The sequence below is a fragment of the Macaca thibetana genome, chromosome 2 (genome assembly GCF_024542745.1).
Source record: "Macaca thibetana thibetana isolate TM-01 chromosome 2, ASM2454274v1, whole genome shotgun sequence".
NCBI lineage: Eukaryota > Metazoa > Chordata > Mammalia > Primates > Cercopithecidae > Macaca > Macaca thibetana.
The window spans coordinates 151,185,448-151,212,684 of record NC_065579.1 but is presented as its reverse complement, the minus strand read 5'-3'; the positions used below and the strand labels follow the sequence as shown (position 1 = coordinate 151,212,684).

The following is a 27,237-nucleotide window of genomic DNA, read 5'->3' as shown; positions in this document are numbered from 1 at the left end:
GCCGCCTTCCTGGCCAGACACTCCCGTCTCTGACCTTGCCCTCTGTGCCTTTTTTCTCTGCCCCTGTCCAGGCTATTTGTAAAGCCCAAAGTCTCTGACTTGCTCCCTTGGCTGTCACAGAAGCTTAGACCATCCATGTTTTTCAATGACCAGGGCCCCTTCTGTGGCCAGTGGTAGCCATGAATTGGCCAAACTGCCTTTTTGCTATGGTTCACAGGCAGGGTGATTCTCTCTAAGCGGACCACCTGCATTTGAACCCACCTGCCTGGTGGTAGCACCTTGGGGAGTTGTCTAACCCCTGTGAGCCCAACCTTTCACATCTGGGAAGAAGCGGAACCAGCAGCTCGACGCCTGGCTGAGTGTTTGTAGGAAACGTGAGGCCCCGGAAGTGCAAGGGCCTCACACGGCACAGGGTCCTCACACGGCTGCCAGCCTCTCCTCCACTCCTGGAGTCTGCAGAGCCCTCCCTTCCCACACACTTCCTCTGGGAAAAGCTGCCCAGGCTGCTGTAGGGCACAGGAATCCTGGAGAAGGCAAAAAGTCTGGTGGCATACACCAACCCTCAGCTTGGCTGGGCACCTTTGGGAGACAGTTTCACCCCACTGTTTCCCTGCCTCCAACCAGGCAGCCGGCAGGTCAGTCAGTCTCTTGGGCTGTGGACAGTCCCAGGGAGGGAGACGGTACCCGGGGGCGGGCACTTACGAGATGGCCTCAATCATGTCCATGCCCATCTCCACGCAGCAGTGGGCGTGGTCAGCCCTTGCTTCAGGAAGCCCCGAGACGCAGTAATAACAATCCCCGAGGATCTTAATACGTAAACAGTGATTCTCCTGGAAAGCAAATTAATTTTACAAATTAAAAATAGTAGGAAAGAGAAGTGGGAGGAAAGACATGAAAAGCAAACAGATTCACCCCGTGCCTGGAATAACTTGCCTTTTAGGGCAGTGAGCGCAGGCCCACGCCGGAACTCGGCATGGTCCCGGGACAGGCTTATCAGGAGACGTTGGGGAGGGAGGGATTGTGGGGATGGAGGGATGGGCTGGGCAGCCCTGAGTGGCATTCCAGCCTCCCAGACTCAGAAGCTCACTTTTAAAGATCCGCTCCAGAGCCCCAAGAGGAATTTGGCTGGTCGAACTGTGGCCCAGCCAGCAGGGTGGCCCTGTCAGCTTAAGGAAGGCCCCAAGCCCCAGTACAAGGGTCTCTGGTCCCCTCCATGCCCCAAGAGTCACTCTGATTCATTGCTTGAGATTCTATCAAAAGTTGCCTGATTCTCCTCCTTTTACAAAAAGACTGAAGCAGGGAGAAATGAGCTTTAACCAAAAGCTGGCTGACTCTCAGCCTGAGATTTTTATCCAAAAAGAATTTTGCTAAACTAGCAAGCAAGAGTGCCAAGAAACCAACAGAGCTGCTGCTGAGTGACAGGTGCCATGGGGCCACCTGCAGGCCACCATCAATCTGTAAGTGGGATTGTGATGGAATATCACTAATCCTCAATTATGAGCGGTCCAGCTCTGGATCCCAAAGGTAGTTGGGAAGCAGGGATTCAAGTGCCCGTGTGGCCTGGACTCGTTTGAGACTGAAGTGCCAAGCAGGTACTATTCACCTCATTCAGTTCAGTGATGAAACTCACAGGTGAGTACATGTGCCCCACCACGGAAGCCCCCAGAGAGGCCCTGGCACTGGCTCCGATGGCACCAGCCTCTCTCATCAATAACCCGGCCTGCTGTCCTGTGTGGGCCAAGGGGAATGTGTCTACCTGTCAGTGGCCACTGACATTTAATCACTCTACAAAGGCCTAGAGCTGGGAAAGGATAACGGAGGGGTGAATAGGGGCCTAAGGAATGAACGTGTAGTTCACCACTCCCTGCCATGGAGTGTTACTTCCAATTTATCCAAACGTTTAAGAGTCCTCTTTCTGGATGCCTCTAGGGAATGGCACACAGCCGCCTGCAGGCCAGCTGGGGACTTAGACTCATTCTCTTATCAGTCTGGCCAATCTCATCAGGAATGTGGCTTGATGGCACCTAATGTGCCCCCAGACAAAGAGCATATTCCCCTGAGGGTTTGGGCAGTGTGACCAGCAGCCTCACCACCCGCTTCCACAGAAGGAGGCATGGAGGGCTCCCTACGCTCTCGCTTGTGGTCAGCGACAGTGCTGAAAGCAACTCCAGCTGAGTGTGTCTCCAGCACCCAGGTAGGGCGTGAGGACACAGCCACAGCCTGAGGGGCCCCCTGCCCATCACCAGCAGGCTCTACCCAGCAGGGTACACCCAGGCATATGCCCATCCCTGGGGTTTAGCAGGTCCTCGACCACTGCAGCCTCCCTCAACAGCCCAGGTCGGGCCACCCTAGCCCCGGCTCAGGGGGACTCACTGCGGCCAGCTTGTCGAAGCGGGCGAAGAGCTCGTTGAGGGTCATGACCAGTTCCTGTGCGGTGCACTGGGATGCCAGGCTGGTGAAGCCCTCGATGTCAGCAAACAGGATGCTGGGGAGACAGGCAGAGGAGGAAGACCCTGCTATAGGCTGAATCTTTGTGTCTCCCAGATTCATACATTACATTTTTTTTCTTCATTTTTTTAAGAAGAGGTCTTGCTCTGTTGCCCAGGCTGGTGTGTGGTGGCATGATCAAGGCTCACTGCAGCCTCGATTTCTCAGGCTCAAGGGATCCTGTCGCCTCAGCCTCCCAAGTAGCTGGGACTACAAGAGCGTGCCACCCTACCTGGCTAATTCTTTTTTTTTTTTTTGGTAGAGGCAGGGTCTCACTATGTTGCCCAGGCAGGTCTCAAACTCCTGGGCTCAAGCAATCCACCCACCTTGGCCTCACAAAGTGCTAGGATTACAGCCATGAGCCACTGCACCTGGCTGCATTAAATCCTAATGCCCAATGTGATGGTATTTGGTGAAAGATAATGAGGTCACAAGGGTGGATCCCTCACGAATGGATTAGTGCCCTTATAAGAAGAGACACGAGAGCTTGCTTCTTCGCTTTCTGCTCGCCACCTTGTGACGATATAAGAAGGTGGCAGTCAGCAACCTGAAAGAGGACCTTTGCCAGACCCTGATCATGCTGGCACCCTGATCCCAGACTGCCAGCTTCCAGAACCATGAGAAATACAGTGCTGCTGTCTGTAAGCCCCCGGTCTTTGGTATTCTCTTAGAGCAGCCTGAACGGACCAAGACAGACCTCCATGAGGGAGCAGAGGCAGGGTTTGCGGCCAGGGCCCAGCCTGGAGCTCCTTGGGCCCGAGAGGGCTGCCAGCCAGCAAGAGTGCTGGGGGTTCCACACGGCTGCTGGGCAGGGGACAAAGAGGCCCTGGCACTGGAGGGCCGAGGATGCTGCCTCTTTCTGTTGCTATCCTCCTTCTGTGCTCTAACTGCACCCTCCCCCAGCCCAGGAGGAAGGCAGGGGAGGGGCGTGAGGCCTGGGTGTGTGCCTTAGGAGGGTGCAGGACAGGGGTCCAGGCCCCAACTCCCAGTCGTCTCTCAGGCCTGCCCCCTTTGACCTCTGAGCACACCCCGAGGGCGCTGGGCCCGCTCCTGGGGAAGAGAGGCCTTTGATGCCTCTGCTCTGGAAGGCATTTCAGGCCAGAATGGTGGCCCTGCAAACTCTGACTTCCTAATCCCACACAGAGGGGACTCTAGCCCTAAGCCCTCCATCCTGAGGGAGTCCTCTATCCCCTACAAGAAACACAGTAAAAGAGGCCCAGGGAGGAGAAAGGAAGGCACAGCCTGTCAGCGTCCCTGGAAGCCCCCAACTCCTCCCTCCCAGTTCCTCAGTGTACCAGCTGGTGATAGATATTTCACCCGTCCCTGTGGCTTGTGTTGCCTAAGTTGAAAACATTTTCTTTCCTTTTCCTTTGAAACAGGGAAGGAAGACCCCAGGACCAGAATCTGTAAGGGCCCCTAAAGTTATTTTTCTTAAAAGGGACACAAAATCTAAAAACTGTGGTGTACTGAGATGCTCCTGGCAGACAGGCCTGAGCGGGAGGTTTCCGACATGTCATCTCACTGAGTCCGCGCAAGAGCCCTGCAAGCGAGGGGTCAGTGTCCCCATTTCACAGACAGGAGCCAAGTCTCAGAGCAGCCAGGCAGGATTCCTCCTCCAAGGTCTGTTCTCCTCCCCAGGCAGCTCGGGACTCCTGAGGCTCCAGAACCCAGTCTCAGTTTTAAAATTAATGATGGTGAACTAAACATATTTTGTCCTTTTATTCCAAAAATGCATGTTGGTACATTAAACACATCTTTTAAAATCAAATATTGGGCTCACACCTATAATTCCAGCACTTTGGGAGGCTTAAGCGGGCGGATCACTTGAGGTCAGGAGTTCGAGACCAGCCTGGCCAACATGGCAAAATCCCATTTCTACTAAAAATACAAAAATTAGCTGGGCGTGGTGGCACGCACCTGTAATCTCAGCTACTCAAGAGGCTGAGGCAGAAGAATCACTTGAACTCGGGAGACAGAGGTTGCAGTGAGCCAACATAGCACCACTGCACTCCAGCCTGGGTGACAGAGCTAGACTGTCTCAAAAAATAAATAAATAAATAAATAAATAAATAAATAAGATACTGACAAATGATAATTGCATATATTTATGGGGTGAGTGCAAAGTGATGTGATGATGTCACATATCCACCATGTGGAATGGCTGATTGGGCTAATCAGCAAATCCATTACCTCACATACTGCTCATTTATTCCTCCTGTCGTCTAACTGGAACACGGTACTCTTTGCTAAGCCTGTCTTGATATTCTCATGCTTTCACATCCAAGGCCCCGGAGAGTTGGTGCCTCCCAAGACAAGCCAATTCCCAGAGACAGTAAACAACTTGCCTTAGGGTGTGCCTTTCACACACAGACCAACCAACCCAGAGTCCACTGCTGACAACAATCCCTTGCCCTCACCACCCCAGGGACAGGCACCGGGGTCCCAGGCAACTTGGGACAGCCCCTACATACCGAGCCAGCGCAAAGACATGCTTCAAACCAGCCAAGCAGCTGCCTTGCTACCCTTCCTTCTCGCACAAACCACAATAAACGGCCCTGCTCCCTTGGCCTCCTAACTGCCCTGGTGCCTCCTCCTGTGGCCCCTGCATGGTGTGTCGCCTCCTCGTGGGAACTGTGAGTGACAATCTTAGCGGCAGTTCTCTCCCGATCTGTTGGCCTCCCCATCATAAAACCCACATTTTAAAACACACTACTTTAAGCTCACAGAAGTATTCATTCGTTCACACCTCACAACCACCCTGTCAGGAAATGAGGACACAGAAAAGTCACCTGGCCAAGGCCACACAGGCAACCTGGCTCCACACTTGAGGAGTTGAACCAATCAAGATGATGCTGTCTGTAGGCCCCACAGACATCTTAAATGGGTAAAGGCACTGTGAGGGAGGTGGGAGGACCTGTGGGAGCTGCTGCTGTGGTCCCGGACAGGTACAGGACCCCCGAGAGGGGTCACTCTCAGCGGCTGCTCACCAGCTCACACGAGGAGAGCCACAGGGCCTGTGGAAACAGGTTGGCCACCAGGAGTACATCCCAAGGCTTCGGCCAGGCTGTCCCACCTCCCAGGAGAAGCACAGGAGGGCAGCCCCCAGCCACTGCTGTTTCCCCAAATCCTGGCTCCTCTGGCTACTTCAATCCTAGCCTGGATCAACCAAGGCAACTGTAAGAGGGAGGTCAGAAAGAGTGGGAGAAATGGGGACAGGGACAAGAGATGGAACAAATGAGAGGGAGAGAAGAAAAGGTGAGGAGGTGGAGCAGAGAGGACAGGCCCTATCCTGCTAGGCCAGGGACTCAGGACAGCAGAGAGCTGCTCCAGCGTGTGCAGCTATCGGATGGGCCCAGAAAATGAAAGGGAATTTGGATTCTCCATAAGCTGTGATGCCCGGTGTCTGGCGTGGCTGGTGGGCCCACCACCCTGCCCAGAGGTAGGTACGCTGGCGTGTGCATGCCGGGGGGAGGGTGCCTGCAGACCCCCATCGTGGCCCACCCTCCGCCTCCCTGCCTCCCAGGTGGCTGCCCCCTCCAACCAGGGAGAAGGAGAAGGTCTTTCCCACAGTTTGTGAAAGCACCCCTTCCATAGTTGTTCTGAAGATTCTTCTTCATAACTCAGGAAATCAAAACCAAGGGAAGCTGGCGTCCGGATTGGCTGCACATGAGCCAAGGAGCATGTTCAGCCCCTGAACATGGCCAAGCATCCTCTTGGGGGATCCCCTTGGCCAACACCAGTACTTCAGACACAAAGCTGGCAGGCAGCATGACCAGTGGCTGGTCCAGCCCCGGTCTGAGGCTATGCAGCAAAGGCCTGGCTTTGGGGGCTGGAGATGCCCCCGGGGTAGGAAGGAAAAAGTCCCCTAATCCGGCAGAGGTAGGACTGCCACTGAGCAGGGTAACCCGTAGCACCAGGCAGAGCAGAAGAGGTGAAGAGGAGGAGGGTTGGGTACCCCAGACACACGAGGCAGACGTATGTGGTCCCAGGGGCTCCACTGCACTCCAGCCTCCTGTGCCTGCCTGGCTGACCCAGCCACTCAGGTGTGCCAGGCCTCTGCCCATACGTGTACTGGGATGGCCAGGCCACGATCAACTCCTTCTCCACAGATGACCCTGCTGGACCTTGGCAAGCACATTCTTCCACGGCAACTCTTGTCACACTAGACCATATGGTCCTGGGACCAGACATCTCATAGAATCACCTGGGAGCTTTTACCCAGATAGGCCCCCTACCCCAAGCCCCAGAGATTCTGACTTAATCATCTGGGGTGGGCTCCGCTGTTGGTTGTCTTTGTTCTGTTCTATTTGTAGCTTCCCTGGTGATGCACTATGCAGCCAGGGTTAAGAACCACCACACTAGTTTAAAGGTTGCCTCAAGAAAGCTTCTACCACCCCATTTAAATTTACAACCTCTCCCATCTATCTCCCTTCTCTACCATATTTTTCTCCACTGACTAGGCTGTGTATTACTGTTGTTTATTATTATGCCTCGGTCTGTCTCCTCTCACTCGAATGTAAACTCTTTGAGGGAGAGATTTTTTTATCTACTTGATTCATGGCTACATCCCAGCCCCTAGGAAACATGCAGCTGAATGACTGCCTGGATGTGGCGCGCCATGCCTACCTTGGCCTACCTTGGCCTCTGCTCTACACCCAGCACAACACCCAGACATGCAAGGTGCCCCTGGTAGTTCCCTCAGGCTGCTGTAACAAAGCACCACCAACCAAGTGGCTAAAAACAACAGATTTTTATTGTCTCGTGGTTCTGGAAGCTGGAGGTCTGAGATCAAGGAGTCAGTAGAGCCCTGCTCCCGATGAAACGCAATAGAATATCTCCTGGTGTATTCCTAGCTTCTGAAGGCAGCTGTTACTCCTTGGCATTCCTGGGCTTGCAGCCACATCACTCCAGTCTCTGCCTCGGTCCTCACCAGGCCTTCTCCCTGTGTCTGTGCTTTCACAAGGCAGTCTCTTTTTCTCACAAGTTCGCTGTTCCTATTGGATTAGGGGCCCATCCTACTCCAGTATGACCTCATCTTTACTTGATTTCATCTGCAAAGATCCTGCTTCCAAATAAAGCTACATTCACAGGTACCAGGGGTTCAATGTATCCTTTAGGGGGATAAAATTCAACCCACAACAGTGCCTAATACTTATTTGTTGAAAGGGAAGAAACTTCACTGGTTCCAAAGCAAGTAAGAGGCACAATTAGTAACTCAAAATTGTGACCTCTTCCTTCTGCCCCACAAAGCCTCTTGGAGACTCAAGCATGTCACCTGAGACAGGAGCCCATGAAGTCCACAGCCTGTCCCCCAGCACACGCCATGTGCACGGAACCAGTGGCTGAATGGGTACCAGGGACATAGGGACATGGGTGGTCTCTGGTTGTGTGCCAGGAGACATGAGAAACAACAGTGGTATGTGAGGAGCCCCAGGTGCCTTTGAAAACCTGTACCTCCCTGCAGCCTCCTGGGAATCCACTCTTCCTGGTCAGCTACTGAGGAACCAGGGAGGGGCAGGTCACTGCCTGCCAGGGAAGAGCCACTCAAAGCAAGGCTTCTATGCCAGGTGGGCGGAAGCCCAGGGAAGGTTGCTGCTGAGGCCCTGACTCTGAAGCCCCCAAAGCCTCCCCACACATTTATATAAACCCTGCCACCCCCACATCCCCCCACCTCCTGTCAGAGACAAAGTCACATTTCTCCGCAGCTTTGGGGGAGGATTCTGCTTAATGACTGTCTTCTGCAGGCTCTTCGGTTTTATCAGGTTTACCCTACAGCAGACTGTCTGTTCTGCTGGCCAGGATTTCCTGATCTTCCCCAGAGTAACTCTGAAGGCCATGTCCCAACTCAGCGCTGGCCCAGACGTGCAGGAAGGTGCTCATTCATCTCTTAGCTCCCATCGGAGAGCTCCTCTTGGGAACAGGATCAGGCCCTCATGGCGGGTGCACAGAACTGAGGTAGGGCCACCCTGGCTGTGCACACTTCCCTAATTGCCTGCCATCCATCATTCACAGTCTCCTGCATTCTATTCCAGGGGCAAGAGTGGGAGACACAGTCCCAATTACCACAATAGGCCCTTCAGCCCTCCTGAGCAGCTTCGGCTCAGCTTTCCAAACCACGTGCGCTTTTGGTGAAGTGCATTTCCTCACGGTTGTTCCCACTTGCTGCTAACAGGCCCATGACTTTATGAAGCTGTCAGAGCCTGGCCCTTCTCCTGTGCACATCCTGCAGCACCTCTGGACACCCAGGTGCTGAGTTCTCCTGGCGGTCTAGGGGAGCCTGCGGTGGTGATCACCAGCTCCTCTGATCTCCTGCAGCCCTTGGCATCGTTAGAGCTCCAGGACCACATCAAGAACTGTGCTGAGTGGTAGAGGGTGGGAAGGGAGTATGGCAAGGTCTCAGCCCAACTCCCAGGAAGCTGGGAGCCGAAGGTGCTGGGGAAGTACCCGGGCGGGCCCAGTGTGGGCTGGGGAGGCTGAAGTGGCCACACCTCTGGATGGGCCAGTGGTCTCTTTCTGACCAAGAGTGCTGTCCCCTGCAGTGTGCCCTCTCCATTTGTCCCCTATCATCCAACCTGAAGAATCCTTTGGGCTCATGCCCCTAGTAAGGTACAGGAGGCGCAAGGAGTCACTCATGTCCTTTAGGGGAGTCAGCACAATCAGGTGTGGTCTTATTAACACTGGGCTGAGATCAGACACCAGACGCCTGTTTTCCAAGGAGTGGAAGAAAAAAAGATGAGAGAGGGGCATGTGAACTGGCAGCAGCCACAGGTCCATCCAGGGGCATAGGCTGGGAAAGGGAAAGGGGGAAAGGCCTATGGGAGCCTGCTGGACACGGAATGCCTGCACGAATTCCACCAACACGGAGAGCCTGCCCTGGGACGGCCGCGCTCTCTCCACTCTTGCAGGGACAACAGGACGCCTTTCTTCAGCAAGTGGAAACCAAGACAAGGGACCCAGTGACTGGTTTGACTGTCAGGACTGGGTCCAGAGGTCCTAGGTCGAGGCATGTCCTGGATTCGACTAGAGGCCTCCTGCAGGCCCCCTCCCGCCCACCCAAACCCCTCTCTTGTTTCTGCCTACCCAGATCCTACCCCTACTGTACATACGATGGAACGCCCCACAGCACCTACAGACATTCTGTTTAGAAAGTCTGGAAAGGGCCGGGCGCGGTGGCTCACGCCTGTAATCCCAGCACTTTGGGAGGCCGAGGCGGGCGGATCACGAGGTCAGGAGATCGAGACCACGGTGAAACCCCGTCTCTACTAAAAAAATACAAAAAATTAGCCGGGTGCGGTGGCGGGCGCCTATAGTCCCAGCTACTCGGGAGGCTGAGGCAGGAGAATGGCCTGAACCCAGGAGACGGAGCTTGCAGTGAGCCGAGATCGTGCCACTGCACTCCAGCCTGGGGGACAGAGGGAGACTCTGTCTCAAAAAAAAAAAAAAAAAAAAAAGAAAGTCTGGAAAGATTTAGGGAAATGCTTCCTGAAGGAAAATCACACAAAAGGAAGAAGAAACTGCACCAAGACCTAGCAATAGTTAGTGACCTCGGGGGTGAGTCTATGAGTGCTTTTTCTTCTCCATACTACTCTTATTTTCCAATTTCTCTACAAAGAACATACATTCTTCACATAATGAAAATGTTTATTTTTTGCCACACATGGTGGCTTATGCCTGTAACCCCAGCACTTTGGGAGGCTGAGGCAGGAGGAATACTTGAGCCCAGGAGTCGGAGGCCAGTTTAAGCAACATAGTGAGACCCGGTCTCTGCAAAAAATTTTTTTAAATCAGTCAGGTGTGGTGGCGGGTGCCTGGAGTCCCAGTTACTGGGGGGCTGAGGTGGGAGAACTGTTGGACCCCAGGAGGTCTAGGCTGCAGCGAGCCATGATCACACCACTGCACTCCAGCCTGGGTGACAGAGTCAGACTCTGTCTCAAAAAAAGGTAAAAGAAAAAAGAAAAATGTTGATTTTTTAAAAGGTAAAAAATCGCATTCTTCTTTTAGGGCCTGATTCTAACCCTTCCGTCTTCATGGTGTCTTCCTTGACTTACCTCAGCCCAGAATGATACTTCCTATGTCTAAATTTTTATTAGAATCATAATCATAAGTAACAGCTGATTCCAGCTGTTTCAAAGACATAGCAGGGCAAATTCAACTGGTCAGTGCCTGTTTGCTCCGTCTTCCCTCCCTTCTTATCTCCCACAGGACCCCTCATTTTGAGTCCACAGAGCTAAAATAGTAAGTCCTTGCTGGCTACTGACTCCAGTCCCCACCAATCCCCATTCTGCATTTAAGGCAAACTGAGGTCTTTTGTTGAGACACAATCCCAGGTAAGGATGTGGAGGAATTCGAACCCTTGTGCACTGCTGGGAGGAAGGTCAAATGGTGCAGGCCCTCTAGAAAACAGGATGGCAGTTCCTCCAAAAGCTAAAGACAGAATCGCCGTATGATCCAGCAATGCCATTCTAGATATATACCCACCAAAACTGAAAGCACAGGCCAGGTGCGGTGACTCACTTCTGTAATCCCAGCACTTTGGGAGGCTGAGGTGGGCGGATCATCTGAGGTCAGGAGTTCAAGACCAGCCTGGCCAAAATGGTGAAACCCCGTCTCTACTAAAAATACAAAAATTAGCCGGGCGTGGTGGTGTGCACCTGTAATCCCAGCTACTAGGGAGGCTGAGGCAGCAGAATTGCTTGAACCCAGGAGGCAGAGGTTGCAGTGAGCCAAGATCATGCCACTGCACTCTAGCCTGGGTGACAGAGTGAGACTCCATCTCAAAAAAAAAAAAAAAAAAAAGAAAGCACAGATATGAAAAAAGTATTTGTACACCCATGTTCCTAGAAGCACTATTCACAACAGCGAAAAGGTAGAAGCAACCCGGTGTCCATCAGTGGACACTCTGTATGGATCAATAAAATGTGGTATATTCAGACAATGGAGTATTATTCAGCCCTTAAAAAGGAAGAAAATCCTGACATATGCTATAACATGGATGAACCTTGAAGACATCATGCTAAGTGAAATAAGCCGGTCACAAAAAGCACAAATACTGTATGTGTCCACTCACATGAGCTACCTAGAGTAGTCAAAATCATAGAGACAGAAAATAGAATGATGGTTTCCAGGAGCTTGCGGGAGGGAGGATGGGGAGTTAGAGCTTAATGCGTATACAGTTTCAGCTTGTGAAAATAAGAAAAGTTCCAGAGATGGATGGTGGTGATGATGGTTGCACAATGTGTATGTACTTAATGCCACTGAACTATACATTTAAAAACGGCTAAGATGGTGAGTTTTATGCTATGTATTTTTATCACAACTAAAATAATCCATAAATTTTTTTTTTTTAAAAGACCCAACCCTAGTGACTCCACCAACAGGGCCCCCTGGACTGTCAAGCTGCTGTTCCTGTAGCACTGAACTCCCTCACTGAGAGGGTTGGATATTCCCTAAGGAGCAGAGATGGTGTCTTTTTCATAGTGGCAGGCTGTATATAGCAGCAGCTCAGTAAATGTTTGTGGAATGGATAAAATAATAACACAAAGACCACTTACATCTATAACTGGTATGGGAGTAGAGTTCAGAATACTTAAAAAAAATAGAGAGAGAGTCTTGCTCTGTTGCCCAGGCTGGAGTGTAGCAGCAAGATCTTGGCTCACTATAACCTCAGGCTCCTGGGCTCCAGCAATCCTGTTGCCTCAGTTTCCCAGTATTCTGGGCCTGGGATCACAAGCATGAACCATCGTGCCCAGCCCAGAATACTTTTCTTCATGTCAGGTTTGAGACAGGAATGCAGGATGTTCACAGCCCCTCCTCATGTGGTCTGTTGGCTGAGGGTGTGCGTGGAAGGTAAACATTTTCCACCCTCTGCCTACAGGGTGCACAATCCACCCACGGGTATCTGAGTATCTTGGACATTGTCGCGTGGTCATTATAATTCAGAACCATGCTGCAGCAGAGCCAGACACCAGAGCAACCTGGGGAACGCAGCCAAGTCCTTGAAGGAGACAGGAGAGGAGATAGTAACCTTAAAAGCGGGAGGTGTTGGGGAAACACTGAGGAGAGAAGGGATCTCTCCCCAAGACCCTGCCACACCCCTGATGTGTGGGGAGGTGGGCTGGCTACCCCATTGCCACATCAGGCTTGGCAGCCCCTCTGCTGGGACCCCAGCTGCAGATCCACAGGACTCTGGTGCCTGACCCCACCCATACTCCATCCTGAACCCTGGAGCCCTGCGGGGAATGTTTCTTAGGCAGAGGACCAGCACCCCCTAGAGGAGACGGCCTTCTCTCCCTTCACCCAAAGAAGAGTCTGGAATGATTTCTCACCCACCCACCACCTACGACCTTTAAAACCTCAGGGCTCCAGCTCAGGCACAGACCAGTCAGGTGCAGCGCCATCCACACTAAGAACGAGCTCTCATGAAAGCAGAGAATCCTTCAGAGCCCTCTTGGGCCTAGCCAGGGCGTTCTCTGGCCCCTGAAACTTTTGGGGTGTTGAGTTACCTGACCTTGACTCTCACCTGGTTGTCTGCCCTGCCTCAAGGGCAATCAGTCTGCAGCCTCCTGGGCTGTGCGGGGCTGGGGGCCTTCCATGCCCTACCTCACCTCAGCTCCCAGCAGCCCTGCAAGGAGTCCTGGGCTAGATAGCTGGGCCCCCTCTTATGGATGCTGTTCCTCTGTGCCTTTTATCACAATTAGAACAGAACAATAGAGCAGTACGTTGTCTAACATTAATACCCCATGAAGTCCGTGTCTCCTGGTCACTAAACCCTAGCACCTACAAGAGTGTGATAAACTCAATTGACTAATTATTCATTGTTTAGTGTCTTCTCTAACAGAAGATGAGCTTCATGATGCCAACGATGATGTGTACTTTAATCTGTGTCGCACTGCCCACCTCTAGCTGAGTGTCCTGCAGTGTGGCTGGTGGTCCCCAGTGATGAGGCAGAGGTCAAACACTAGCTGAATGGATGAGTGAACAGCCATCCCATGTTACAGATGAGGACTATCCCCATCCCATGTTACAGGTGAGGAAACTGAGGCTCTGATTAGGTGCCTTGCCCAAGTTCCCACAGTCACCAGGCGGCAGAGCTGGGTGTGGACCCGTCTGCTCAACACAGGTGCTCATCTTGTTCCCTTCTGCTGACTCCTGGGCAAGGGTGAGCTGGTGATGCCAAGGTCTATCTGCATCTACCTTTGCTGTGACCCACGTGGTATGGCGCCTTCTCTGGCTGAGAAGGCCGAGACTGACTGATTTCTCCCCTCCCCAGGCAGAGTTCCAGGAGCTGTCCCTCCCTCCAGAATAGCCTCTGCTGGCATGTCCCAGAGGCCCTTGTCCCTCCCAGGTGTGGGGAGGGCACAGCCCCCCCCAGCCCTGGTGCTGTCGGCTGCAGTGAGCGCAGGTATCTGGGGTGGGGGAGGACAGGCAGGAGGGCTTGCAAGCCACTGGTGGATGTCCCAGCATGGGCCCGGGCTCCAGCTGACCTGCCCCATCAGAAACGCTGAAACATTCCTATTTGTCACCACACATCGGACAGGGGAGACATCTAAATATCTCTAGGGGTCTCCAGGGGTCCCCTGGCCTCTGGCCTGCCTCTGCCCATGGCCAGTGGTGGCTCAGCACCAAAACATCCTACAGGCCCCTTGGCCAGTCCCTGGCCGCCCCCCAGGAGGTGTGTGCTGCACAACCATTCTCCTCAGGGGAGAATGAGGCCATGGACAGTGGTGGCCTCTGCCTGTCACCCCTCCCTACTCAAGACAAACTCTTCTCCCCAAACCCCCATCAGTCTCTTCCTCTTCCTTAGATTCAGGCCCAGCCTGTCATGCTGTGCAGTTGATTTATTTTTCTTGTGGCCTTGCTCTCAGTGGGGCTAGAGAACAGCATGTCATCACCCTCTCTAAATATTACAACTCTGCAGAGAATTGATGAATGTGACTCATCACCCTCCATTCTCCAACTAGAGAATCCCCAGGCCTTTCTTTGTTGATATGAGTGTGATCATAATCATAAAAATAACAGTAATAATAATAATGGCAGCTCACAATTACTGAACACTTGTTATGTGCCCGATATTGTGCTAAGCACTTTCCCCACATTATTCCATTTACTCTTTGCAACTCTATTATGTAGGTACTCTTCCTCTCCTATTACACAGATGAGGAAACTGAGGTTCAGAGTGGCTCAATGCCTGTAACTTGTCCTGGTCACATGGCCAGGAAACAGCAGAGTAGAGGCAACGTGCAGAACTGCTTAACCCCAGAGCCTGGGCCTAACCACTGTGCCCCACTGGCTCTCCATGAGCCCAGCCTCAAAGGGTGTTTTTAAACTATGATGTCACCCCTCCATCTTGTACTTAACCATCAACCCAAGCCAAAAGTTCAACCCCAAAACAGAGACCAGAGTGAGCATTGTGTTTCTACCAAGGGCTATAACCAGTGCTACTGATGGAACAGGGAAAGAGGCCCCAGAGGGACATTTGCATATGATTGCTTGCAGTTGGCCTCTGATGTGTACCAGCCACCTCTGTCCCTGGCGATGTCAGAGTCAGAATCATCTCTGACCCCATGAAAATTATAGCATCTTGTTTTTTCTCTCCTTTCATCTCTTTCCTGATTGCCATCATTGATCCTGGCACATCCCAGACAGAAATACCCCCACTGTAGCAGGGGTCTGACGTGCAGGCTGTGATTAGGGCAGTGTTCTTTTATCAACCCAAAGTCACTGCCTCCGTGGGAGAGAGACAGAGGGAGGTGTCACCCCAAGGGCAGTCACCGTAGAAGAGGCCTGAGTCAGCCCCTCTGACCAAACACCCTTGCTAGAGGGCTGGGGCCCAAGAGCCAGCACCATGGAACGAGGAATAGGAAGATGCCTGCTGAGTGGGAGAAGACATGGTGAGAGAGGGCAAGGAACTGAGCGAGGCACAGGGGTGGCGGGTGAGCCGGCTGTGTTGGCCGAGGCAGGCTGGGAACCTGTGCTGGAGGGCCAGACTGCTTCTGAGCAGTGAATTTTCTGGATTTCCTTTGTGTTCCACTGAATGAGTGAAACTTGCACAAAGCTTGCGGAGCTGAGAGCAATCAAGGAAAGCACCTTTGTCCACGCTGTGCCAGGGACAATGCCTGGGCCAGTGAGGTGGTGAGGACAGGACCAGGAAAGAAAATTCCAGAAGGGGGAGCTCAGTGGCTTGGCTTGTACATGTTGGGACCACTTGGTGGGCTACCCCTTCCCACTTTAAACTTGAGCCTATGGGATCTGTTCTAATAGGAAGTCTGTTTCCTCATATGTCCTAAGGGGGAGACCCCTGGATTTCAGGAACTGCCATCAGACAGGAAAGGCCCCTGGTGGCTCCTCAGTCACAGACACACACACACACACACACACACACACACACACACACACACACACAGACAGGAAACCAAATCTCTCTCCTGTCTCTCCTCTGAGTCTCCTGTGAGCCTAAGGGCTCCCCAAACCTCCTTCCCACAGATTCCTCGGACACACTCCTTTCTCCTGGGCACGTAAAAACATATGTCTGGTAGTCAGGCTGGGTAAAAGCTAGTATCAGAAAGTGTTCTGGGGTGTTTCTCCCACTTAACCAACGATGGGATCTTGGAAAAGTTACTTCATCTCTGTGCCTCAGCTTTTTCTCCTGTAAAATGGAGATAATCACAGTACAGCCCTCTTCTTTGCTGTGGTGATTGAGTAGATGAATGCACTAGGGCAGTGGCTAGTTCAGGCAAGCTCTGCATAGGCGTGAGCTCTCACTGCTAGCGATCATTCCACCATGGGAGGGCCAAGGTGGGTGGGAGAAGCAGCAGGGAAACAGCACATCTGCACTGCCTGAAGGGCTCAAGGCCAGGAGTCCAGCCACGCACTCCACTTCCCTGAGCTCGGCTCAGCTGCAACACCCGCAGGTCTCTCCGGGATGTGGAGATTCAGCCAGGGGCAGCCGTCTTCCTGGGAGACCAAGGTGACTGCTGCCTACACTGTCCCTACCTGACAGAGGAGCGTGAGGGGTTGGGAGAACCCCAGAACTGGGGCCAATGTGTTTTGCAGATACATGTCTCTCCCAAAGGCTTAGAGTCTCAGTTTTGACAGACAGATGGAAGACACGCAGGCAGAATCCACAGTCTTGGATCCCAGGGCAGACTTGGGAACTGGGCAGTTCTCATTCTGCCTGAAAAAAACAGTGCTTCTCTCACCCCTGCCGTTGTCAGCCTCACCTTCTCTGTGTGTGTGTGTGTGTGTGTGTGTGTGTGTAATTTGCACTATTTCATTTAATCACTTCCTTGAAAACTCAGGCCAAGCCTCCAAAGAGTCCTCTTTACACCAAACTTAGAGGACTCGTGAGTCCCAGGGAAACTTGCCTGGGGAGAAGGAACTCTCCGGAAGGCAAACACAGCAGCTCCTTTTCTGGGCATATGGGAGGATTATCAGGCTCTCCAGGAAGCCATGCTGGATGAAGGCCACTGTATCGCTTCGTGTCCCCATGGAACTCATAAGCAGATTTTGCACTCTATTAATCTACATCTGTTTGCACGTCCCTGCTGTCAGCAGCTTCTGTCTAGGGAGGCGGCAAACACGCAGTGAAAGGAACGTGGGCTCTGGAGCGGCCACTTGGGTGCAGCCTGTCTGTACCACTGCTGGCTGGGGGACCTTGAGCTCTTGAGTCTTTTAATTTAGAACACATTCCCCACCCTTTTTTCTTTTTCCATGACTGACTTTTTAAAGAGTACACAATGTAGACTGTCCCACGTTCTGGATTTGTCCAGTTGTTTCTTGGTGATTTTTTTTTTCTTTAAATTTATTACGGAAAATTTCAAATAGAGTATATATGAAGTAAATAGCATACATGACCTATCTATCAACTGGGTGTGCTGATAAAGGTAGCTGGCTTGCAGTGCTGTCAGGAGGACTGGTGATAAGGTGGGCAGAGCCTGGCCCAGTGCCTGGCACGCACTGGCTTAGGAGGCATGGAAGCTGCCAGATGGTAGTGAAGATGAGATGATGGTGGTGACATTCGGGTCCCAGTCTATGCTTTCCGTCTCTCTTGGTAGGCTAGGAGCTCCTCCCCAAAGCGGGTGGTGGTGCTTCCTCCTTTCTCCTCCTCCTGTTTCTATTCTCTCCCTGCAGCCTCGCTGTCCCCCTCTCCCCACCCCCCAAAAAAGTTACAGGGGACACCATGATAATTCACATTTAACATACCTGGAGGGGTGGGGCTGGCATGCTCTAGGCAACACATTCTCCAAAGTCAACAAACCACCCTGTCAGGCTGTGCCCACTTGAAAGGAGGGAAGTGGGATGTCTCCGTGGGGGTCCAGCTCTCCCTCCCTTCCCTCCTCCTCCCCCAGCCTCACCCCTACCTCACGTTGTCATGTTTCTGGATGTAAATCTTATGGAACATCATATCCTCCTGCTTGGCGTTGATGTCTGCTTTCATCTCCATGGCAACATGACGGGGAAGGACAGACAGCAGGAGCCGCTCCTGCGGAGGGAAGCACATTCTTTCATCACGGCACCTTCCACCTGCCTGGCAAGTGCTCTCTCCTCCACACCTGTGCCCCTGCCTGAGGGCCCTGGAAAACCTTTCAGGCTCTCCCGGGACTCCTGGGCTAACACTGTGTGTGTGTGTGTGTGTGTGTATGTCTGTGCATGTGTGTGTATGTGCGTGCAGGCTACCTGTCCCCCATCTTCCCTCCCCAGGACACCACGTGATCCTTCCGCCTCACTCTCCACGTTTCTCTGGCAAAAGTGCCCCTGGTGAACCTGTGAGTACTGAGCACCTCGGGTTAGAATCCTGGATGTCACTTGAGACTCTGCATGACCTTGGGCAAATTACTGAACTTCTCTGAGCCTCAGGTTGCTCATCTGTAAAATGGGGATGGAGTTGTTGGGAGCATTACATGAGATCCACTCCATCAGTTTTCAAATATTTATTGAGCACCTACCATGTGCCAGGCACTATTCTGGGGACCAAGAGAGTTAACACCAAGAGTGAGACAGGCAAGGTTCCTCCTTCAGAAAGCATCTGGTGTAATGGGGGTCTCGGGGGCTACTATGGGGGCACTGATCAGGGACACCTGATCTCCGCTGGGGTAGTCAGAGAGGGCTTCCTGTAGACTGGAAGGATGGGGTAGGAAGGAGGTGCTCCAGTCACCTGGGGGACAGTGGCCCAGGAGAGAGGGAAAGCAAGCTGACTTAGAGAAACCACATCACAACCAGCTACAGGGGAGGTGGGAGAGAAGCAAGTGGAGGGGCAGGCCACATCACAGAGGCTCACGTCAGCCTGTTATGGAGTCTGGACTATGCCCTCTTTCTGAGCTCCTCTCCTGGGCCTGCCCTGCTCCAAGATGCCCACCTGCCTCCCTGCCAGACCAGACTCCCTGTCAGGCTGGTGCACATCATTTGCTCATCACCAGCCTTTCATTTTGGCTGCCTCCAGCCCTCCTCATTCTCCTGCCCTTCACACCACACCAGATGCTAGAGCCACCCTCCTACGTGGCCCTGAGACTCTTCTGCTTCTATGTCATCTCTGCTTCCTCTCCCTCCACCTGGTCCCAAACATGCCATGTCCCACCTCTGTCCTCGCCCCATCCATGCCTGCATTCTGGGAGTAAATCCATGGCCAAGGCTCCCACTGTAGAGGTGGCTCTATCAGCCACTTCCCACATCCCTACCTCCTGTCCATGGCTCGCCAGCCTCCAGCTGCCCACGTGGATGTCTTGCCACCAGCACCCTGACATCACACCCAAACCACACTCGCTTTCCCACACTGTCATTCCCCAATCACTTTTCTTTCCATTTCCCTGCCTTTACCCGGGACAGCCCCATTCTGCTGCACCAGTGTCGAGGCCCTGCCCACATAAATGGCTTTTGCTTTTCAGATCTTTCCCTCTGACACTCATTCCCTTCCCCTGAGCCGCACGCCCTGTCCAGCACTGATGAAGTCCTGCTCATCTGGAAACAGCTCTCGCACTTGTCCTTTCCGTTGTGCCTTCCTCCACTGCCCATATGCAGTTCTCACCTGGCTCTTGGATTCTGGTTGCGACACCCTGGACAGACAGCCTCCCTCTGCCCTCCCTGATGCCTGCACAGCCCCGATCTCTCTGAAACACTACCTGTGCTCAACACCGTCACAGGTTTTCTAGTTTCACCAGCCACATCACATACAGGTTTCTCCGGACCCACTAAACTCACTCTTCCTTATTTTCCACTGCAAATCAATGCCCATGTCCCCTTACCCCCTTGCTATGCCTCATGCTTGCCTGGCCCACTCTTGCCACCCCCAGACTGGCTGCTGCTCCTCTCCTTGCTGAAGCACCCTCTCCACCCCAACCTTAGCCTGTCACTGCCCAGGCCACCTTCAGGGCCAGACTGGATGACCGGGGCAGCCTCTAGATCACTTTCTTTGTCTCCAAGCTTGCTGCCTCTGGTCCATCCTCCCCTCTGCAAGCAAGCAACTGCTTTTCCTAAAACACACCAGACCATGTCGCCTTCTAAGCCTCCTGACCCTGCTGAGATCAGCCCATGCCCGCAGCCTGGCCTGGAGGTTTCCATGATCTGACTCCTCCCTGCTCTTCCACCTGCTGTGCCAGCAGCACTGAAATGAAATCCACACTCTGCTCCAGACAGAGCAGAACCCAGAGTCCCCTACGCTTCCTGGGGTCTTTCTTGCTGCTGCACACAAGCTCCTCAGCTGGCATCATCCTCCTTCTCCGCTGCTCCCCACCCTCCTTCAGGGTCTCCCTTTTCCCAGGAGGAGGTCCGACTCTGGCTGCCGGCATCCCCTCCCCACCTGCTGAAACCCCACATCAGTAGCCTGTTAACTGTGTGTGAGGAGAGGCCACCTTGGGGACCGGAGCTGTGTCTTGCCCAGTGCCACGGCCCACAGCCTTCTGCTCGAGAAGCTGACACATTCGTGAAGGGCGGTGTTCCCTGTGGGTCGGTCTGGCCCCCCAGGCAGCGGGAAACACAAGCACCAAAGGCCAACTCTTAGTAAATAGTTACTGGTGACAGAAATAGGAATTAAAAGACAGCGTGGGATGACTGGGAGAGACAGCACTACAAACCGTTTGGCTTCATGATAGGCCTCCTACATTTACAACCACCTCCAGGGCTGAGGGCCAGGAGGGGTAGTCAGGAGGCCACTGGGGAATAATTCTGAGTCCAGTCATCACAGGGCCCCTAGAAGCTTCCCCAGGGAGCCCCGGCAGCTCTCTCTGCATGCCTTGCTGGCTGTGGCTCGCTGAGAAGCACCTGTCCGCAGAAAGCGTCCCCTCCTCAGCACATTGGCTCCGAATATGGAATGGCAAAAATATTTTCTCCCCTAAAGCCCTGTGGATTTGGTGGAATGTCTAGACTGGCCCAGGCCAGAGCAAGGAAACTGTGGCAAGCTGTAAAATGGTAATTCCCCTGGAGAAGTGAGAGAGGAAGCCCCAAAAATGGAATAAGGAGGAGGTATCCTGATCTCAGGTGAGAGACGCTGAGGCCTGGAATGGGGATGAGATAAGGGGCTTTTCAGAAATGCTGAGGCCTTGGGGTGAGCACGGTGCAGTGTGCCAGAGGTGACGTACATGTGTTAATAATAAAGGGCAGTGGGAGGACCCCAGGGACACTGCCAGCAAGGGCTTCCTTCAAGATGCTGGACCAGAAGCTCCGACAGGGCCAAAGAGTGAATGGGGAGAGCCAGGCCGAGGACTGGTCAGCGTAAGTGGGGACCTGACAAGACATGCCGACCACCGAGGCAGCACTGGAAAGGAAGTGGGGACACGTGGGGACTCGGGCGCCTGGAGAGGTACTACAGAGCTTTGCCCCCTCGTTTGGCTGTCTGGATGTCACCAGCCTGTCACTGTGACTCACTTAGGATGCAACCAGATGGCATCAAGGACGTCCCCCGCAGTAGTAAAACATTCTGCACTCAGGGTGGCCACAACATGTGCTCCATGCTGGCCTGGAGCCATGAGTGACCACTGCCATCTTGGCCCTTTCTCCATGTCCCCCACACTCAAAGGCAGACCTTCCATGTTCGTGTCAGCCATGGGGGCTGACGCCGCATGCGGCACTCAGGTGGGCTCCACTGATGCTTGCTCAGGGTCTGGGGAGATGATAATCTAAGAGGGGAGGGAAGGCCTCCGGTTTGGAGCAACCTTATCTCACAGGAGCCAGTGGGAGCCCCATTGCTCTGCAGACCCGCCCACTCTCTCCCCTAAGCCACACAGCCCCCAGGCCTCCTGTGTGGGAGCCATCACTCAGAGTCACCAGACCCCTACCTGATTCACACACAGGAGAGGAGACAGTGGGGATCCACACCTGGAATCCAAACAGGACTCCAACCCCAAAGAGGGAAGGGCTGGACCCCTGATGTGGCCCTTAGCTCTGCTCCCACCCCACCCAAGAGTGGTGCACACAGGGCAGGTCCCTCTTTGCACCAGGAATCTGTAACCCTGGGAATGGCCTGCCTTCCCTGGCCCAGGCAGGTCTAGGGAGAGATGGAACTTTCTTCCTTCTCTGAACCACCAAACCCCAGAACTGAGAGAGAGGAATAGCCAGGTGTGGGGTGTCTCAGGGGATGAAGCTCCTGTCTCTTCTTTTCCCTCATCCCTCCCCTGTGGAGCACTTAATCCCAGTTAGGAACGCTGGCCTCTCTCCTTACTCCAGCTCAAGGGGGGTGCAGTGTGGGGAGGGAGGGGGAGCCGTGTGGGGAGGGAGGGAGGGGGAGCCGTGTGGGGAGGGAGGGAGTGGGAGCCGTGTGGGGAGGGAGGGAGGGACCCTCTTGCTGCTGGGCTTGTTTGCAAACCACAGGGACACCACATGGCTATGGGCACCTGGCCTTAGGCACGGGCAGGGTAGAGCTCCCTTCCCACAGGGCCTGGAATGCTGGACTCTCTCCAGGGGAAACATTCCCCACGGGTTGGGCCCCTCCCAGGGAGTGGGGCTGGCAGCTGTAACGAGCACCACCTGCCCCAGGCCAGGCGCTCAGGGGAGGCGCATCTCGGGTCTCCACTCCTTCCCACTGCGCAAGGGCAGGGGGCTCACTCACCTGTTGCTGGTTCTCCCGCTGTGAGTGGAGCCGCGCCTGGATGCACTCTCGGGTCTCCTGGAAAGCCTGTCTCTGGGAGACCTCAGCTGGGTAGTGGGTGCAGACACCCACGATGTTGGTGCAGGAGAAAATGAGAACATTGGAGACAAGCTGCAGAGGGAGAGAGGAGCACACCGAGCTCAGATCCTGACCCTCCTGGCCCCAAAGTGTGGAGCCCTCAGCCCCTGTCTCAGCAAACTTACACCTGGCGCTGGCAAACAAATGCTGAGGGCACCCCACACGCAGCCAACCACTGGGAGCAGCCGGGCATAATTGATCGGGCTCTCTGATGTCCTCACAGCCAGAAGTTTGGCTGGCCTGTCATGGGGTATGTCTTTTAAGGACACTGAATCACCTAGTAATCATACTAAACATGCCTATCGTACCAGAAATGAAAAGGTTACATGTACTGTGACAGAGCTGTGTATGTGCTGGAGGCAGGAGGGCCACCGCAAGGAAGGTGCCACAAGGGTGCTGGGATTACACTTTTGAAAGTGTGATAGAGTCCAGCACAAGCAAGGGGCCACCCTCCCCCAGGGATCAGCTCCAATGAATCAAGGCCTCTCAAATCCCCTCAGGTCCCCAGCACTGTGCTAAATGCTCTAGGGAACGAAAGGACAAGGCTGGCCAGTCAGGGTCCGTGGCCACAGTGGGTCTCCACTCCTTCCTCCCTAGGCTTCTGGTCTTTCTGTTACCAGCCCTCTGACAACCACCGCACCAGCTGGCCAGTGCCTGCCACTCCCCTGCTTCCCAACAACTGAGATGTGTGTGTGGAAAAATACCACTGACCCTCCAGGTCAGCAGAGTTGAAGCTGGAATTCCATTGAAGGAAATACTTACTGAAAAGCTAAGGGAAAACGAAACACAATACAACACGACGCGGAAAGCAAGGTTATATGGTACATTCAGATCCCAGTGAGTGATGCGTAGGCAAAATTTCTCTTGGCAGATAGAGCTCCTGGGTATCTGAGTACATGGGTCCTGTTGTCCTTGACTTGGGGCCACATGGGACAGAGCCACACAATGATGCTCCGGCTCCCAGGCTGTGGGGGCTTTGAGCTGCACCTCAGTTACTCCCTCCAAAAACTTCCTTCTTAGTCCCAGCTCCAGAAGGGGAGCCCGGGTCAGTCGCTGCACCTTCTGTTGTGGCTCCCTCAGCCCTCAGGAGGCCTGTGTTGGTCCCAAGTCCTGGGGTATGGAAGGCACTTGGCCATTTGCATCCCAAAGGGCCTTGCTGTGGGATGTTGGCTACCTGGCAGTGGCCCCGGCAGATGACTCCTACGCTCTTCTCAAGGGGCCTCTTGGCTCTCGACTCAGGTCTGCTTTCTACCTGAAGGCTTTGCCCACCACAGCTTTGAGGTGGTCCTGCCCTTGCTCCTTGCTGAATGTGGTACCACCTTTCCCTGGAGACATTGCATGGTGTATATGCCCCAGTCCATGAAAAGACTTTCTCTTTCCCATTTCAGACTCTTACTCCCTACCAGCTGAAGAATGCCCTGAGCTCCCCATGTGTCTCCTGGATGCGCCTTCCAGGAAGGGGCAAGTTCAGATTTCCAGCTCCACTGCCTCAGCCGACTATTGTTGCTGACTTATAACTCCCATATTCTTCCACCCCAACCCCATCTACCCTAGAATCCCATCGCTGTCATTTTATGTAAACACACGGCATAGGAAAAGCCAACCTATTTATCACAAGGAAAGAAGACCCTTGCTCTTCAGAAACTGACAATCCACTTGAAGAGTGTTATAGATGGAATGTTTGTGTCCCCCAAAAGGACTGTTGAACCAAAGAGTGGCTGGATGAGCCCGTGGCTTCTGGAAGATTCATCAGAGGCAAGAGTGCAGGAATGGGAGACGGGTCCAGACACTGCCACAGAAGCCCAAAGCATGAGGGAACAAAGACCTGTGTGTGTCTGGGAGCCAGTCAGGGCAGAGCTGACACAGAAGGAAGAGCCCCTAAGACCAGGGAGAAGAAAGTCCAGGAGGAAATAGACCGTGGCCTGAAGCAGTAACCAATGCTGTGATTATGAAGTGAGATCCCAAAAACAGGCCTCTGGGAAATCACTGGGAACCACTGGGAGAGGATAAGGAGGAAGAGACGAGGAAGTGAAGGTGGAGGGGTAGGCCACAGGGAATTCTGAAGGATGATCTAGTTAGGGGAGATCTGTGTGAAAAGAGAGGAAGGTGCCAGGTGATAAAAACAGAAGTGAGACAGGAGAAACTGGGAAGGAGAAGATAAGGAGCTAGCCTCAGACAGGCTAGTGCATCATGAAAATATGATACAACATGACCAAATGGGCTTAATCCCAGGAATAAAGGCTGGTTCAACTTCAAAAAGCAATCAACGTAATTTTCCATATTAACAGACTAAAATTTAAAAACCATATGATCATTTCAATAGTTTCTAAAACATCATTTGGCAAAATGCAATATACATTAATAATTTTTAAACTTACCAACTTAGGAATAGAAGTCCCTTAATCTGATCAATAGCATATACAGAAACCTACAGCTAAATTATACGATACTTAATGGTGAAAGACTGAATGCTTTCCCCTAAGACCAGCAACAAAGCCTATTTGTCACTCCTATTCAACATCACATCGGAGGTCCTAGCCTATGCAATCAGACAAGAGAAAGAAACAAAAGACAAACAGATTAGAAAGGAAGAAATAAAACGGTCTCTATTTGCAGATGACATGATGGTCTACATAGAAGAACATCAAAAAATTTAAAAAACTACCAGAATTAATATGCAAGTTTGGAAAAGTCATAGGATATAAAATTAATATACAAAAAGCAGCCTACTTTTATATATGAGTAAAATACCAATTGGAAGTAAAATTTTTAAAGGTATAGTTGGCTCTCTATATCCACAGGTTTTACATCTGTAGGTTCAACTAACCTTGGATCAAAACTAATAGAGAAAACATAAGCAGATGGCTGGACAGAGAAAGAATGGCCTTCCCTCTTTCTGAGGCCAGAAAGAGAGGCCAGAGTCTATTTTGAGACATGACCCCCAAAGTAATTATCAAGTGTCTGCTGCAGCATCTCTGTACTAATCCTCTGGGTCTCTCCTGCTGTAATCTGACTCCTCCTATAGCCAGAAGGCCAATAGCAACCGACAGTGCAAATCCAGGTAAAAAGATGCACGGTAACCCAATATCCATCCAAATGGCTTTGCTAAGCTTAGTGTGCCTTGGTGTTCATCTCTCTTCTACTAAACACAAAACCAGGCAGGCAGAAAGAGGGTGCTGTGGTTTGAGGGTGGGGTCTTGAGCAAGGCTATTGGAAAGGTCGGATTTCAGCAAGTTGGACCTGAAAGTGAAAAAGAGATTAATAGCTGCCTCACTCACACACACTCACACCATCTGCCAAAAAAGCAGGAATCTGGGCACCAGGTCTTAAAGGGTGCTAAGGTCCCTGTGCAGATGCTTTGGTTATGAATAGTGAGGAGGTTATCGGTAAAATCTGATGGAATTCTGCTTACACACAAAGGGAGTCTGAAGTTTGAAAATGATCTCACACCTTGGGGACAAGAAAGTATGTCCAAATGCTGCCGGGCTCTCTTCTCCACTCAAGCAGTGACCAAATAATGAGCCACCTCTTACACCCCCATAAAGACAGGCACAGTAAAAGTAAGTATAAACCCTGTCCTTGTGTAAAGGACCTAATTAGTAAATAGTAACAGATATCAGTCACTGCTGAGGCTTCACAATAGCAGGTAAACAGGGCCTAATTAAGGGTTTATTGGTTTTCCCTGTGCTGGCCTCATGGGACACATCTAACCACATGGAACACAAGTGGGGGGGGGTGTGTGTGTGTGTGTAGGGAGTCAGTGGTATGGGGGAGCATGTGACATATGCCCACGTTACACCAAGTGGAGTGAAAAGGAGACCCGACAATACAGCAGACTGCAGACCTGGAGTAGCCTCAGCATCTGCTTTAAAACAAGCGGCCGGATGTGGTGGTTCATACCTGTAAAACCAGCACTTTGGGAAGTGGTCCTTGGGTGGATTTGGAAAATCAGATCTCACCTCTTTGGCTTGCACCTCATCGGGGTCATTACAGACTCTGAGGCACAGGGAAAATGCTGTAGTCTGTCTACTCTGTCCTCACAAGTGGAGGAAGATCTGGAAAAGGGAGTAGGGAAGAGTGGACAGGCCGAGGTGGGAAGATCACTTGAGTCCAGGAATTCAAGACCAGCCTGGACAGCATAATGATACCCCATCTCTACAAAAAATAAAAATAAAACATAAAAAAATTTACCAGGTAGTCCCAGCTACTTAGGAGGCTGAGGCAGGAGGGTCACTTGAGCCCAGGAGGTAGAGGCCGCAGTGAGCTATAACCATACCACTGCACTCTAGCCTGGGCAACAAAGCAAGACTCTGACTCCAAAACAATAACAACAAAAAGTTTAAAACAAGCCCTGCAGATGGATGGGGTCCAAGTGAACAAGGTCCAGGGGGTCACAGGACCACATCAAGAGGGACTCCACTAGAAGGGGAATGTTTGACTCTCTTCTCAGAGTCAAAACCAAGGGGAGATGCCGAGGAATATTTAATACTTCTAAAACCCCAGCATTTCTGAAACCCAATCTCTGGCTGCCCGCAGGCTGCAGGTTTGATCTGAGCCAAGAGTGGGAAGTTACGGTGCTCAGTTTGTGCAGTGTCTCC

At 52.6% G+C, this 27,237-nt stretch overlaps 1 protein-coding gene across 1 annotated transcript in view; it reads right to left on the bottom strand.

Annotated features, from left to right (window-relative positions):
* ADCY5 (adenylate cyclase 5) overlaps positions 1–27,237 on the bottom strand; it is a 165,491-nt gene that overhangs the window by 47,495 nt on the left and 90,759 nt on the right. The window contains exons 2-5 of the mRNA XM_050781583.1: positions 22,523–22,672; positions 17,847–17,968; positions 2,374–2,485; positions 703–830 (exon numbers count right to left, since the gene is read on the bottom strand). Coding sequence (XP_050637540.1) covers positions 703–830; positions 2,374–2,485; positions 17,847–17,968; positions 22,523–22,672 — 512 coding nt within the window. The remainder of the gene's footprint in view (positions 1–702; positions 831–2,373; positions 2,486–17,846; positions 17,969–22,522; positions 22,673–27,237) is intronic.